Source organism: Vanellus vanellus, assembly GCF_965231255.1.
Source record: "Vanellus vanellus genome assembly, chromosome: 3".
NCBI lineage: Eukaryota > Metazoa > Chordata > Aves > Charadriiformes > Charadriidae > Vanellus > Vanellus vanellus.
In genome coordinates, this window is record NC_138907.1 from 122,759,019 (window position 1) to 122,774,605 (window position 15,587).

Sequence of the window (15,587 nt, forward strand, 5' to 3'; positions counted from 1 at the left end):
ATGTTCAGACTGGATATAAGGAAAAATGTTCCCACCATGAGGACAGTCCAGCACTGATACAGGATGCCTGGAGAGCCTGTACTGCCTCCAACCTTGGAGGTTTCCAGGACTCAACTGGGTAAAGCTCTGAGCAACCTGATCTGACCCCAGAGCTGGCTTTGCACAAGCAGGAGGTTGCGCTGGAGACCTCCTGCGCTCCCTTCCCACATGAGTTATCCTGTGATCCCACAGTGCCCGAGGGCACCCTGTGCCCAAGTCACACAGCGCATCTGTGGCAGAGTCGGTGCCAAACGCTGGCCTTCATGTCTAGGAACAGGACTGGTGACTGACCCTTCTCCCTTGCTGTGGGACCTCTACCAAACCCACAGCTACCAGATGGCTGAAAGCTCCCTCCCCGCCAGCCCTAGCAGAGAGGGGGGGAGCGGGGAGCCTCCCGGCGCTCTCCCAGGCTGTCCCTGGCTTGTGACTCCAACCACAACATATTGTTCTGGGCATCGCACAATAACCCCAGACGGAGCAGGGCGTCACGGGGGGGTGGGATCCACAGTCACGGCTGGGATGCTGCGCGTCAACCCTCGGAACAAAGCCTTGCGGGAGAGGGCTGGGGGCTGTGCCTGCTACCCCTCCCTGCCTAGCGTGGGGTGCAGGAGGGACGAGGGGTGTAGCCTTCCTTCCTCTGTCGCAATCAGCGCTTGATTATCCAAAACCAGTGATCATAAAAGTCCCTCATTCATCTGGTAACAATAATGAGCAGCGGAACAGTTCGTCCCTTGCCTGGCATCATGACACTCATCAGGCAATGTGGCCAGAAATCGCAGAATGGTCAGGGTTGGAAGGGACTTCTGGAGATCATCTAGTGCAACCCCCCCGCCAGAGCAGGGTCACCTACAGCTGTTGCACAGGACGGCGTCCAGGCAGGTTTGGAATGTCTCCAGAGTGGGAGACTCCCCCACCTCTCTGGGCAGCCTGTGCCAGTGCTCTGCCACCTTCAAAGTAAAGAAGTCCCTCCTCATGTTAAGATGGAACTTCCTATATTCAAGTTTGTGCTCGTTCCCTCTTGTCCTATCCCTGGGCACCACTGAAAAAAGACTGTTCCCATCCACCTGGCACCCTCCCTTGAAGTATTTATAAGTATTGATAAGTATTGATAAGATCCATCCTCAGTCTTCTTTTCTCCAGACTAAAAAGACCCAAGTCCCTCAGCCTTTCCTCATGAGAGATGTTCCATCCCCTAATCATCTTCATAGCCCTTAGCTGGACCATCTCCAGCACCTCCCTGTGCTCCTGCTCCGAGTCTCTCCTCTTCCACTCCTGCTTGAGCACAAGGTGAACCCAGTGATAGAACCTGGAGGCCCAAAAGCACTCCTGTTCCTGGGTCAAATTCATCTCACTCTGTGACCTCCAGACCTTAACTCAACACAACCACTATCAGAAATCCTGCATAAAAAATGGGCTTTCCTTGGGTTTTGACTTTTTTAGGGAGTCTTCTGAGAGAGGAAAATATGAGGTTCCTGCTAAGGACATCACTGAATAGCTAATGATGAGTAGTGGCTGATGGGGAGGGGTGGGTGGGTGGGTGGATGGAGAGTACCTAAAAGGGGCCTAGAGGAGAGCTGGGAAAGGACTTTTTACAAGGGCATATAGTGGTAGAACAAGGGGGAATGGCTTCAAACTGGAAGAGGGGAGATTTAGATTAGATATTAGGAAGAAATTTTTCACTCTGAGGGTGGTGAGGCACTGGAACAGGTTGCCCAGAGAAGTTGTGACTGCCCCATCCCTGGAGGTGTTCAAAGCCAGGCTGGATGGGGCTTTGAGCAACCTGGTCTAGTGGGAGGTGTCCCTGCCCATGGCAGGGGGGTTGGAACTCCATGATCTTCAAAGTCCTTCCAACCCAAACCATTCTATGATTCTATGATATCTGCTGCTTGGGAGAAATGCATAGCCTGAGGCTTGACACCAGTGAACTGAGCACAGTGGGAGGCTGCGGGACAGAGGCAGTAGCCAGCTTTCCTGGGAGGCCCCGGAAAAGCAAAGAGAAAGCAAGAGTTGAACATTTCTCTGTGTATTTTGGATGGGGCGATTGTTTATTGTTATATTTTCTGCTTTCCTGTTTCCCTTGCCTCTCTTCCCTTCAGCGAAACACTGTTTTGTTAAGTTTCTTTGTTCACAAGTGGGGAAGGATGGCTGGGAAGGGGGGCAGGGTGAGGATGGCTGGGAAGGGGGGCAGGGTGAGGATGGCTGGGGGATGGCAATAGGGGAAGGAGAGCAGAAGCAGGATGATGGGGAAAGGCTCGCAGGGCGGGATAGTCCCTTGAGTACCGAAGCTGGTTTGACTGAGCTTTCCCAGGTTTCTGGCTGAAGATTAGTGATGTGTTTGCAAGTACCCTTAGAAATCAAAGGTCCCTTAATTTCCCTCTTGTTGCTGCCAGAAAGGTTGCATTTATTACAGCATTACCTCTAGACAGGGCAGCATCTAGAGCTTTTCGGGCTGCTGTGCCTTGGCTCATTTTCAAGGACAACTGGCTCCATAGACACTTCAGAGCTTGAAGAGAAGGTTCCCAGAGGTGCAAATAGAAAGAACTGGGCTAAGAGCGGGAACGAGGTGGCTACACATCCAGCCCTGTGCTACCTCTAACCAGGTTCTATCCCACAGGCATGGCACTGAGCATCCCACCATCCCGCTGCTACTCAGCCAGCAAATGCCCCGCAGTGATGGGGCGGAACTCGGGATGGAGTGAGCTACAAGCAAAGCCTGGTGCAATCCCAGAGCTTCCACAGCATCTCCCAACCATCACCATGCCATGGTGGTCATTCCTGTTGGGATTGTCCCAGCAACCTGCCCAGTTCCCCAGTCTCAGGCCTTTCACCCCAGTTATCGTTGTAGCCCCAAATGTCCACCTCTGCTCCCATATGACCTGGGAATAGGCTCTGGCGGCATTCGCATCCATAGTGAGCATTCCCCACCTACAGACTGCCTGGGACCATTCTCCACCAGCCCTCTGTTGCTCTCCCCTGCATCAGCTTTGGTGTTGCACAGCCTCCACACAGCCAGACAACTAATCTGCCACAAAAATAACCGAGTGAGAAAAGGGAACAGGTTTCTGCTAAGTCAGCACTGAATCGGCCGGAGTGAGGACTAAGACAGAGGGGAGGACAGGGGCTGGTGGCGTGGAGCTGTAGGACAAAGGACAGGAATGAGACCTCCATGTTTGGCAATGGCAAGCTCTTAGGTTGGTTCAAGCTGACGTGTTTAAGCCATGGCTGAAGGTGATTTGAGGTCGGGGAGTGGGACTTATCCTCCCTTCTGCCTCTTACCCAGCCTGAATATAACTGCAGTGGCAAACAGGACCAGAAACCATCCCAGAAGAGGGTCTGAAAAGCCGCCAAGGGAAGAGAGAAAAACTGCCTAGTCCCTAGGAAGGACCTGGAGTCTGGTGAGCTGGGAGGGACGTGTCCTTCACGTGAGCTGGCCAGTGACCTCTGCTCTGCTTTGCACACCGAGCCCCGAGGAGGGCTATAGCCTGCACTAACGATGCTGTCTTCCAGGGTAGGTTAGCACCAGGGCTAATACTCAATTTCCCAGAGGAGGATTTGCACGCCGTAAAAATGTGTGAAGGCAGCAGAGTGCCAGACTGCGGGGAGTTTCTTACAGGCTCCTCTTGCCCCCTAAACTGATGCTTAAAGCAAGGCTGAAGCTCCCTTGTGCCGGAGGGCTTGCTCCCGGGGTCTTTGTCTCCATTTAAAGCTTTCCATGGCATAACCAGCTCCTTACACAACCCACCGAGATACTCTAATCAACGTGAAGCCTGTAAATTAGTCTTTAAGCTATGTCTGCTTACGTGATGATGAAGCAGCCTGAACTGATCAACATCAGCCAAACTTGCGTGAGGCTTTTGCACAGTTGTGCCGGACTGCAGGAGCCCACGAAGGATGCGCGTGGCTCCAAGCCGCTTTGCCCCGCTGCCCGCGGATGCTGAGGACATCCAAGCCACCGCGGGGACCCCAGGCAGCTGCCCACAGCCTCAGCAGGCTGCTCCCTGCACGCCTTCCACCGCCGACCGCGCCGGGGAAAAGGCTGCCTCGCAGTGCTCAGCCGATGCGGCGGGGAACACCCAGCGCTGCCAACGACTGAGGTTGCACAAATCCCGGTGATTCAGAGCCCCCGGCATGTTCCCAGGCTCCGTCACCTACGTGTGCTGTGAGTGATACGTTACTAATTTCCCCGTTGGCTTTCTCTGTATCATCCGTGACTTCAGCCTCGTGTCCCCCACGCTACGGCGCCGGCTGAGCCCTCCCCATCCAGGGGCTCCTCCACACCCATCACCATCCTCAGGGATGCAGGGAGAGGTTTTTTGCCTTCCTCGCTCACCGCTGTGCTGTGACCTGATATCCAGGGGAGCCTCTGAAAGTCTCCAGGATCTCATTGCCGGGTGGCAGTGACCCACGTGGAGGGAGCCCTTGCCCCTTTTCAGGGACACTGAGATTTACACGTGCTTGTGTTGCCTGGCCAGGCGTTATTTTAAGCTCTTTGCATCTCTTCACAGTCACCCTTAGTGACCACCCCGGATAACTCCCTATCCTGCGCAAACACATGAAATATGATGTACAATGGAGGGTCAGCAGAGCCCCTGTGAGTTACTTCTCACCCCGAGCATCCTCCCCCCACGGACACCGTTATCTGGTGGCCGTAGCCCCCTTGGCACGGACACAGCCCTGCGTGCCCTCAGCCCCGGGGCAATGGAGCCACAGGGTCCCCCTTCCACTGGGGGGTGGGAGGAGACCTTAAGCTGTGACTAAGTTTATCCGTGATCACTCAGCAGTGAGGTCCGCCCCGCTGGGTACAGCTGGGGTGGGTGGCTGAGCAAGGTCACTTGGGAAGTGACATTCTCCCGGGGCTCCAAAAAAACCCCCGAGGCTGTACAGCTGCCTCTGAGCTCTTGCTCGAGCCAAAAAAGCGCTGCGGTGAGCCAAGCGAAATGGAGCCTGCTGAGTTAGGGGTGGTGGGAGGTATTCGCTGGCTCATCTCCGTACCAGGAGGACTGAAGGCTGGATTAGGCGGTGGCTGGCTGTGCCGCTCCGGCGGTCCTGCTGCAGGTGACACCAAGCATAAAGCCGGCAGCATCACGTGCGCCGGGTGATCTGACACAAAAGGGACCTTGCGTCAACAGCTGCCACGAATCACAGCTGTCCAGGGGTGGTTGGTTGGTGTCTTTTTGTGACGTTGAACCGAGAAGAGCGCACAACCCTCCCAGGAAAGCCATTGGCTTTGGGAAACTCACGCTGAGTTTTGCAGTGCCCTCGGAAAGCTCTGGAAACCGCCCTGTCACCTTTGTCACCTCCCTGTCCCGCACAGGCTGTGCTGGGCTCAAAGGAACAAGACAACATGTGGTCTTCTGCTCAGCATGAAGCTCTCGGCGTTGCTGCCAGCTCTCCGATCGTGGCTATACCACTTAATTTGCTGTTTGATTTCTCCAGTGTAAGCTTAGGGACACTGCCGGACTTTCAGGCACGTGCATAAAAACCATCTTCATAATTTTTCATTTGCAACTTGATGACCATCATGAAGATGAGAGCAAGGCTCTGCTATGTCAAGCACCAACCACGCCTCAGCCGCAGCGCACTTGCACCCAAGCAGAAGAAGGAAGGCGAACGAGGGCACTACATGATGTGCTCAGAGTCATCCTGTCTTTGGTGAGGTCGAGATGAGCCTCCAGGCTTCAAAATCTGAGCCTCACTCCCCAGCTTAGCCAAAGGACCTCCTGCAAAACAAGACTCCGTATAATCAAAGGGATAACCTCCCTCAAAAAACAAGCGTTAACTTTACATAAGTTCATTTTTTTTTCCTCTGAAAGGTAGAGACGTGACTGCCGGGCTTGCTCCGGAACTGGGCGAGCAGGCGGCCGTGGCTCTCAGACGGAGATAAACTGTTCTGCTGTACAGCACTTGTGTTACTGCGCTGCTCTGGGGGCAGAAGGGAAACTTCTTTACAGCGGGTCACTGACCTGGAAAGGATTTGATGCGCCGGCCCCGTGTGCCCCTCTCCCCGTTCTTCGCCAGAGGCGAAGATGCAGCGCCAGCTGTGCTTCGTGTGCAGCCTCGTCCCCTCGTCGTACCTGCTGGGTATCTCCCAGCGTCACCCTGGGCGCAGGGGTGAAGTCACGTTTATGCACTTAGCCTTTGCTGAGCTTCTCCTTTCTTAAGGTCTTCTGGGAAAACATGCTTTTCAGCTGCGCGTCAGTCTTCCAGAAGAGAAATCAGCTCAGGAGTGACGGCCACCGAACCTGCGTCAAACGGTGCTGCCTTTCATTTCCCAGCTGTCCCCCCCTGCCCCAGGCTCCCCCGCTCCTTGCCCTGACATCCCATGGGGTACCCGGGCAGGAAATCCATCAGTGATAATACACCTTCATTAAGGGAATCTCTCTCGTTTAAGATGCTTCTTATTCAGTGGAATCAAAATAATATACAAAAACTACTTGCTGCTGGCAAAAAGTTTAAGGCAGGAATTGGACCCTCTACGGGGAGACCCCAGACTCGTCTTAGCTCCATAATGGAGAACAGGATTTTGGTTTCCCACAGTGTAAGGTGAGAAAAGCTCATTTAATAAGGAGACGGCAGAAGTGCACTCTGTCCCAGTCTGGACAAACGGCCACGGGGGAGTTGCTCTGTCTGCTGATCTAGAGAATGTTCTCATGCTCTTTTTCGGTTGTCGTTTCGCACTGGAAGACCAACGTTTCCTCATCTCACCTCAACCGCCTGAAAGACCTTCCTGCAGGCAGTCCTGCATTTGCCATGGATCCTACTAGAAACCACTGTGTATGTATATATATGTGTGTGTGTACATATATGTATATATATGTTCCTGCTGGGAACATCTGCTCTCGGTATTTCTCAGTTTTCTGGAGATCATAAGGGGGGCCAGAAGGGTGAGAACTCCCACCCAAACTCTCCTTTCCCTCACCGGGGGAAGTCTACAGGCTTTGTTGGTTTAACTTCCCAATTTTATGTTAATGCAAGTGATAATTGTGGTTTCTGTACGAATCGGAGCTGCAAATTTTCCCAAGCAACTTTCCCATTACAGCAACAGAACACAGAAATGTTCTGTTTCTACAGGAGATGTGGAAGCGATGGTCCATGTAGAGAGAATGAGAAAGTCCAAAAGTAAATTACATCTTCCCTGTTACTTGGCTTCTTTTATTGCAAAAAAGTGATGAGAAATCACTTCCCAGAACGCTTCTGGTTTCTACAAGATGAAGCAGGTGATGGCTCTGTGGTGTGTTCTTTAACGTTTCCCAAATAATTTCTTTTGGTGAAACAATTCCTCCCTCCTATTTCAGGAATGTGCTTTGAACAGCACCAGACAGAATCATAGAATCATAGAATTGTTGAGGTTGGAAGGGACCTTTAAGATCATCAAGTCCAACCATTAACCTAACCTGACAAAACCACTTGATGACGAAGCAGGACCACTGGCTTTTCCTCACAAGAGAGGAGAGCTTTGCCATTGAAGAGAAGATGGTTTCTGGTGGCAAACCAGGTCAGTGGATGTCCCTCCATTGCTCGCTCAGACTCCCGCCACCATCTTAGCGAAGACCCACGGGTCTCCGGTCAACAGGAGCAGTGAGGTTCACCAACTCTGATTAAAAGTTCCCTCCTGCTTGTTTTTTTTTAACAGTTACCGGTTCACTGACCTGGTTGATCCCATGGGCCTGTGTTTGCACAACACGTGAGGGGGAAAAAGGAACCGAATGCAGGGAGGGGAGGAGGAACTTCTCCAGCCGCTGCTGCCACTAAAAACACTTAATGCAAAACTCCGACCTCAGTCACCCACTTCCCTATTTTCCTTCCGAAGAGTGAGAAAAGTGGAGAGGCAGCAAGTTAGACGTTAATTAAGCAATTCACGTCGCAGCCAGTATGAACCAGTCTAGGCAGCGTGGCTGGTGTTTGTCATCACAAGGGCTGCGAGGGGGGGTGGGATGGGGGATTTACAGATCAGCCCACGCGTTTTTGGATAATCTGTGGACTGCCTTTAGGTTCTGTATAAATAAGAATAATTAAAAGCGGATGTAACTAATTGGAATCCATGCCATGGCAGTAACACGATCCATCTTATTGCCAATCCCCTGAGTCACTCCGTCCTCCGGATGATTATTTTTCTGGTTTTCCCTAATACAATCTGAACACTGCCTTTCAAACTGCTGATGGATCCAGCGTGGGTCAGCGGTGCTGGGGCGTTTCAAACCTTCTTCTAGCCCAGACACAACCAGCCCGGTTAGCTCTGCTCCAGCAGAACAAGATTTGATTTGCCCTGTATCTCATCAGAAAGCTGCACATTTTTAAACTTAAAATCCCCTCCACCATCCACAAATCTGGTGTTAACCCGGTTGTGTTACCGCCTGTTATTTGCCAAATTTATTTTGAATTAAAAGCAGCAATGGGCATCCCAAATTTCCTTCTGGGCAACCTTACTTGGTCTTGCTTTGCATTGTGATCTCTATTTGGGATGAGGCTCCCCTTCCTTGACCTCCTGAGAAGAACACGTTGTTCCTGGGTTTGGTGGCCCCGGGGGAAGGCAAAGCCCAAAGCGGGGAGCTGCAGCACTTGCACAGCAGCACGGCCAGATGTGGAGGAAGGTCCTCTCCCTGCGCGTGTGACACGGTCTGTCTTGTCCCCTCCTGGGAACAGCAGTCCTGCCACTGCCATCCCGGCTCGGGGAGGGAAGTTGTTCTCCAGACTCATTCCCAGGCTCCTGAAGGTCATTACTCCCTTCCAGCTCCCTTCCAGGATTAGATATGAAGAAAGTATAGGGAGAAAACGTCCACCTAGGCTGGGAGAGGAGCCTTTTAGCTGGATTCAAACCTCTCTGAAATCAGGAGGAGGCTTCTTGTGGGCTTCAGAAGGGGTTGGATGAAGCCCATGCTCCTCCAGTAAAGCAAGAACACCGCTTTTTCTCATTTTTCTTTTTCTTTTTTTTTCGGGGGGGAGATTTTCTGTCATTCACGGGGGTTCTGTGCTGTTCGCTTTGGTGTGGCACTGAAACCCTCCCTTGTTTCAACTGCCTTCAGGATGCCTCCAGAAGGTGACTGTTGGTCAATGGGATTTCTGCAGGCTCTGGCAATCATGTGTCTGAATGTTTTCCTCAATGGGCAACCAGCAACGTAGAGAGTCATCTAATGCCTCGATTTGGTGCACCCAGAGGGGCTCAGTGCCCTGAGGGCACTCATAAACTTTGAAGGCCCCGATCAGACTTACCAGGGGCCTCCCCCACCCCTGCCCCAGTCTCCTGATGGGAACTTGGATCCACCCTGAAGTCTCATCTCTGTTCCTGTGTCCTGGAAGGACCTTGGACTTAAATTGCAGCCTTTCCAGTGCTTGCCCCATGTCCTGTTCCTCCTGGCTGCCTGCATAGACCTGGACCTTTTTCCATCACTTGTCATGGCCATCGATGGACACTGTGACCAGTACCCTGCTCTGCCCACCCTGCTCAGATGCTGCAGGATGGTCCATGAGGGCACTGCCTGTGCTGTGGCCACACGCAGCTTCCAGCTAATCCTTCATGGAGGTATGCATCTGCTCCCTGACGCATTCCTCCACCACAGGGAATGTGCTACGTGAATTATAGAATGGTTTGGATTGGAAGGAACCTTTAAAGGCCATCTAGTCCAACCCCCTGCAACGAGCAGGGACATCTTCAAGTAGATCAGGTTGCTCAGAGCAGAGCCCCGTCCAACCTGACCTGGAATGTTTCCAGGCATGGGGCATCTGCCACCTCTCTGGGCAACCTGGGCCAGTGTTTCACGACCCTCAACACAAAAAAAATTCTTCCTTATGTAGTCTGATGTTGGAGAACAAGAAAAAAAAAAAATCCCACCCCAAAATTTGGTGCTGTTGAACGCTCACCGCCCTGCAATTTCTGCATGCTCGCAGCCTGAGGATGGCTGAGTTCCACCCCAGCAAAGCTACCACGGGGAAGAGAAACTACCCTCCCCATATAGGGACAACGATGGAGGGAGATGCTAAAGCAACACCGGGTAGAGATGGAGCAAATCCATTTCCTTTGCAGTCCTGCACAGCGTTTCCACCCCTAGGGCCCCAAGTGGGTGGGAGGTGGTCATCCCTGGATGGAAGAACGGGCAGCACGGGCAGCGATACTGCATAGGGCCCCCATTTTCCTTACGCTCATGCGGGGATGCTCGTCACAAAGGCGGATTTGAGGTGGTGGGGCTGGGTGCTCACTCCAGCAAAGTCCCTTTTGCCATTCAGAGGCACCTGGACAGGCTTGAGAAGTGGGCCCGTGTGAACCTCAACAAGGCCAAGTACAGGGTCCTGCACCTGGGTTGGGGCAACCCCTGGTATCGATGCAGGCTGAGAGATGAAGGGATGGAGAGCAGCCCTGAGGAGAAGGATTTGAGGGTACTGGGGGATGAAAAGCTGGATGTGAGACAGCAATGTGTGCTCGTAGCCCAGAAAGCCAACCGCACCCTGGGCTGCATCCCCAGCAGCGTGGCCAGCAGGGCGAGGGAGGGGATTCTGCCCCTCTGCTCCGCTCTGGGGAGACCCCACCTGGAGTACTGCGTCCAGCTCTGGGAGCCCCAACATAAGAAGGACATGGCCCTGTTGGAAAGAGTCCAGAGGAGGGACACGGAGGTGATCAGAGGGCTGGAGCACCTCTGCTATGAAGACAGGATGAGAGAGTTGGGGTTGTTCAGCCTGGAGAAGAGAAGGCTCCAGGGAGACCCTATAGCAGCTTTCCAGTCAGTATCTGAAGGGCACCTACAAGAAAGCTGGAGAGGGACGTTTTATAAGGGCATTTGATGGTGGAACGAGGGGGAATGGCTTCAAACTGGAAGAGGAGAGATTTAGATTAGATATTAGGTAAAAATTCTTTACTCTGAGGGTGGTGAGGCACTGGCCCAGGTTGCCCAAACAAGCTGTGGATGCCCCATCCCTGGAGGTGTTCAAGGCCAGGCTGGATGGGGCTTGGAGCGACCTGGGCTGGTGGGAGGTGTCCCTGCCCATGGTAGCGGGGTTGGAACTCGGTGATCTCCGAGGTCCCCTCCAACCCAAACCATGCCGTGGTCCGATGATCCCCCCCAGCCCCGCCCACACCCGGGGGGGGGGGGGCGGGGGCGGGCGGTTCCGCGGGTGCGGAGATCGCCGCAGCAGTTTGGGGAACGGGGCGCGGGCGGGTGGAAGCGGGGCGGGGTGGTGGGGGGGGGGCGCACTTGCGCGGCGGCTTGCGCGCGGCCGGGTGACGCCACAAAGGGCGCCCCGCCCCGCCGCGCCGCCCCACGTGCGCGCCCGCCCCGCCGCGCGGCAGTGCGCAGCCGGCGGCCCCCGCAGGCAGGTGGGAGCGCGGCGGGCGGCAGGGCCCCCGCCCCGCCCGGCCCCGGCCCCGGCCCCGGCCCCGGCCCCGGCCCCGGCCTCGGCCCCGGCCCCGGCCCGCCGCCATGGCCGCCTGCCCCCCGCCCCGCCGCCGCCGGCCGCCGCCGCCGCCGACCCCCCGCCCCGCCGCCTGAGGCAGCGCGGCTGGACGGGCAGCGCCTCGCCCGCAGCCCTGCGCGGCGGCGGCCCCGGCCCCGGTCGCCACCATGGGGGCCGCCGCGCTCGCCGGCTTCCTCGCGGTGAGTCTAGGGGGTGCGTGCGTGTCTGTGTGTGCGTGATGCGCTGCAGTGCGGGGCCGCCCCCGCCCTCTCCTCGGGGGGGGTATTGCTGCCTGCCCGGTGGGGGGGCAGGTGGGACGGTTTTTTTGGGGGGGTTTATGCCGTGGGGTGCACGGTGCTCCCCGGGGAGGGGGGTGCCGCCTGCCCCAGCCCGCGCACGGCGGGTCCCGGCGGGGTGCGGCGTCCCCTGCCCCCTTCTCGCCGCCCCCGTTGTACCGCAGGCGGGCGGAGGGCGGTATCATCCTCCCCCCCCCCCCGCTCCCCCCTCCCCCAAATAGGGGTCTGTCCAGGGCTGTGCCGCGTCTGGAGGGCTGAGCGGGTCCGTCCTTCGCCCCCCCTGTCCCGCTCCCGAAGCTGGGCACCGAGTTGGGGTCCATCCACTCATGGGTCCATCCATCAGTCCATCCATAGTCCATCCATCCCTCCCCTCCCAGTTGCTTTTCTTCCCACCCTTCTTTGGGCAGGCAGCAAAAACTCACCGCCGCTAATTGCGGGCACCAGCCCCGGCATAACGCTTATGTTTTCCAGCGGGTTCACCTCCAGGTTTACTTTCCCAGGTAGGGCCCATCCCAATCAGCCCTTCAGGGCTCTGTCCCATCTTTTTTTTTTTTTTTGGGGGGGGGGAGGAGAGACGGTAATTCGGTGTGTCAGGCACACGCCGCAGCTGCTGCGGTTGGGTTGTGTAACCGAGGAGCGCACTTGCTCTTGAACTCAAGGTGGATCTCAGCACGCCGGTGCTGGCTCGACAGGAATCCGAGTAAACAAAAAAAAAAAATAATCTAAAGCTGGGAGAGCATTAGCTGGGAAACAGCCTCGTTGCTCTGAAGGTGAAGGGTGACTCTGCACAGCGGCAGAGCAACCGGGGTCCCTGCACTGGGTGCTCCCGAGCACCTTTTTCCCACTGGGAGGAGCGAGTGCGGCTGCACATCTAGAGGATGAGATGCCGATGGGGAGCTTGAGATACGGAGCTCCAGCTGGGATCCTGGAGGTCAGTTGGGAATGGTGGGTATAGAGGGAAGGGGGGGGGGGGGGGAAGAAAAAAGAGTGATATAAAGGTGTGGGGAAATAGACCAGCAATTTTGCGAAATGAAGCTGAGACTCTGAGCAAACGGGTATATGTTTCTTGTGCGCGCGTGTGCTCACTCCTCTGTGTGCGCTGGTCGGATGAGCAAACGAGCTGCGAGGCAAAAATCCCCTTTGCTCGTGAGCTGGCAGGATGCTCCTTCGGCCACCGGCCAGGGTCTCTTCATCTGACATCTCCATCATCAAAATTTTGGGCAGCTCCTTTTGGCCCCGCGAGGAGTTAACGTCTTTCCAGCCCCATGGCAGCGCGTTCAAACCACTAACTGCTGGTGCAGCAAACCCAAATCTGCCTGGCTGCTTGGTTTTTGAGCGCTAGCCGTTGCGTAAGGCTGGCGTTGGCCATGGTTTCCCTTGCCTGGCACGGGCTTTGCCTGCCCGCTGGCTGCCGCAAGGTAGTCCCCACCATCTCCCCCCGATGCCCTCGCCTCCAACTGGCATGATGTTGCCTTGCTTTGAGTCGGGTTTTTGGGGAGCCTGGGGGGGGATTTCATCTGCTTGGCGCAAAACCGTGGCCGCCGGGGATGCTTGTGAGCTCCGGGCGGCGCTGCCTGCGGGAATAGCTGCTGGGTTTTCCTTCATGGGGACCAGATATGCCGGTTGTTCGGTGCTGCTGTTTTGGCACGCTCGGCTGCCTGCGTTTTGCTCTTGAGACGTAGTAAAGGGACTGCTGAGCCCCGGACTCTCGGTTTCATGCACCCCAAGCCAGCTGCAAGAGCCGGTCGCGTTGCATGAAGCAGAAACTTGCTTTGCTCTTCGATATTCTCCTCACAGGCAACTTTTTGTGGAGTAACTTGATCCTTTTTACAGCGTGCAGGGCAGGAGATGGGTTCCTCCTGTCTTCAAAGTGACCGTAAAACTTCCAGACTGGTTTATTTGTCTTTCTGGGTTTGTTTTAGAATTTTTTTTTTTTTTTTTTTTCCTCTCCTTTAATGTCGCAAGCGACTTCCCGGTGCTGGTCGGTGGTGGGTGCAGCTGACCTTCGGGAAGAGTGGCGGCTGTGCAGCCCATTCCTGACCCATGCCAAGCCATTGCCATGGAGCCAGCTGCCATTTCTACCAAATTTGGCTGATTTGGCTTGGAAACTGTTCCCAGAGTATCGCTTCAGCACTGTTGGTCATTGCTCGCTTACAGCTCTCTGCTCCTGTTCTTCTCTACCGGGGTCGTGCCCTGCGTTTTGCTGGCTTTTGTCTTTTATTTTTATTTTATTTTCATTATTTTTTTAGGTTTATCGCTGCCTCCCAGCAAGGCTGGCGGTGGGGCATTGCTATATGCAACCCGAGATGATAAGTGTCTCGAGGTGTCACCCTGTTTCAGCACACAAATGCCTGTTGAGCCACCAACTTTCTGCTGGTGCGTTGGCTCACCAAGTGGGTTTGGGTCCTGACTGAGCTGCTGTGTCCCTGCCACGTCCCCCTGCAGGTGCCCGGGAAGCTTGTGGCCCCCTAAAAGCTGTTCAATTTGCGAATTGCCCATCGGGTCTCTCCTGCAGCGTGCAGTTATTTAAGAGGGTGATGGAGGCACAGTGTGGATGTGACCGTGGAGATGGAATCGTCAAGCTGGATGGTGGTGAGGTGGCTCATACCCATGTCAGCTGTGGGGTCCTGCTGGCTCGAGGGTTTGTTCGCAGCCAAGCATGAAGGTCCCCTTGTCCAAGCTGTTTGCCCCGATGTGGGGAGGTAAAAATGAGACTATTTCCCAGCCTGATCCGCTTTCCTGTACCATAAAACCTCCGCATGTTGGAGTAGGTGAAGGTGTCCAGGAAGTGCCTTTGCCCATGCGGTGCAGGGCATCCATGCGGAGCTGGGGATGCTCTTCAGGACCACAGCCACCCCGTCCCGCTTGACCCTTTTGGCTTCAGTGTCGAGAGCTGCTCCTGCATTGGGCACAGAGAGCGGCACCGAAACCTCTTGAAACCAGATCTGCTCTTTCGTGTTGTCTTGCACCGATTCCTTTTCTCTGTGTTTTTCTTTTTTTTTTTTTTTTTTTTTTTGTTACCCTATACGCTTTCTTTGGTAGTGGAGTAATGGACTGAAATGCAGTGGCTCAGCAGAGCTCACTTCATTATTCTGTTGCTTTTGCCATAGAGACTGAGCCTATCAGCCAGAAAGGCTTGTTTTTGCGTGCTGCTGGACACTCCCGAGGATGAGGGACCAAACCAGCGGACACCCCTTTTCGCTGAGGGTGCCCTCCTGCTCCTGACCTTCTCTTTCAGAGGTCTGCCTGGTGCCAGCCACAAAACCTGAGCAGCTGGATGTTTTTAGAGACCAGAAACACCCATCTGAATAAATAGCGGATGCTCAACGCTGGTTAGCCTTCCCCCACCGGGACTTGCTGTTGTCCCTAAGCTTGGAAGTGCGTGTGCAGCTGAAGATCTGGAGATGTTCATAAGTGCCAGTGCTGCTTTGCTTGAGATAGGGTTTAAACAAACAAAACCCAAACCTGGCGCTGTTATGGTAGTGCAGATCCCACTGACTTTAGTTACCCGAAGGAGTGATGGAAAGATGCTGGAGAAGGGAGAGCAGGATGGGACCCGTGACATGTGCTTGTAGTGGGGTTCTCGCTGGGTTTCCCGAGGTCTGGCTTGATGCAGAGGGAGAAATCGGGACCAGAGCTGGTGGCAATGCGGCTCATCATCCCTGGCGGGGCGGGAGAGCCGCTGCCTGTCCCGACGCCCCGTCGGCGGCACGGGGAGGAGGATGAGTAACACAGGTGACCCCCCACGCAACCTCGCGAGGCCGGATCCTGCCGTGTCTGGTTTGCGAATTGGGGGTTGCGTCATGAAGATTACGGGCGGGCAGGTTTCCCTAGCACCAGCTAAGCGCTTTGTGAAATCATGTCTTAGGG

The 15,587-nt window shown here is 55.1% G+C and overlaps 1 protein-coding gene across 2 annotated transcripts in view; it reads left to right on the forward strand.

Annotated features, from left to right (window-relative positions):
* The first annotated feature begins 11,490 nt into the window (after positions 1-11,490).
* Positions 11,491-15,587, forward strand: part of TNFRSF21 (TNF receptor superfamily member 21) — a 36,840-nt gene continuing 32,743 nt past the window's right edge. For both annotated transcript variants that reach the window (XM_082480529.1, XM_082480530.1), the window contains exon 1: positions 11,491-11,621. In XM_082480529.1, coding sequence (XP_082336655.1) covers positions 11,589-11,621 — 33 coding nt within the window. In that variant the 5' untranslated portion in view covers positions 11,491-11,588. The remainder of the gene's footprint in view (positions 11,622-15,587) is intronic.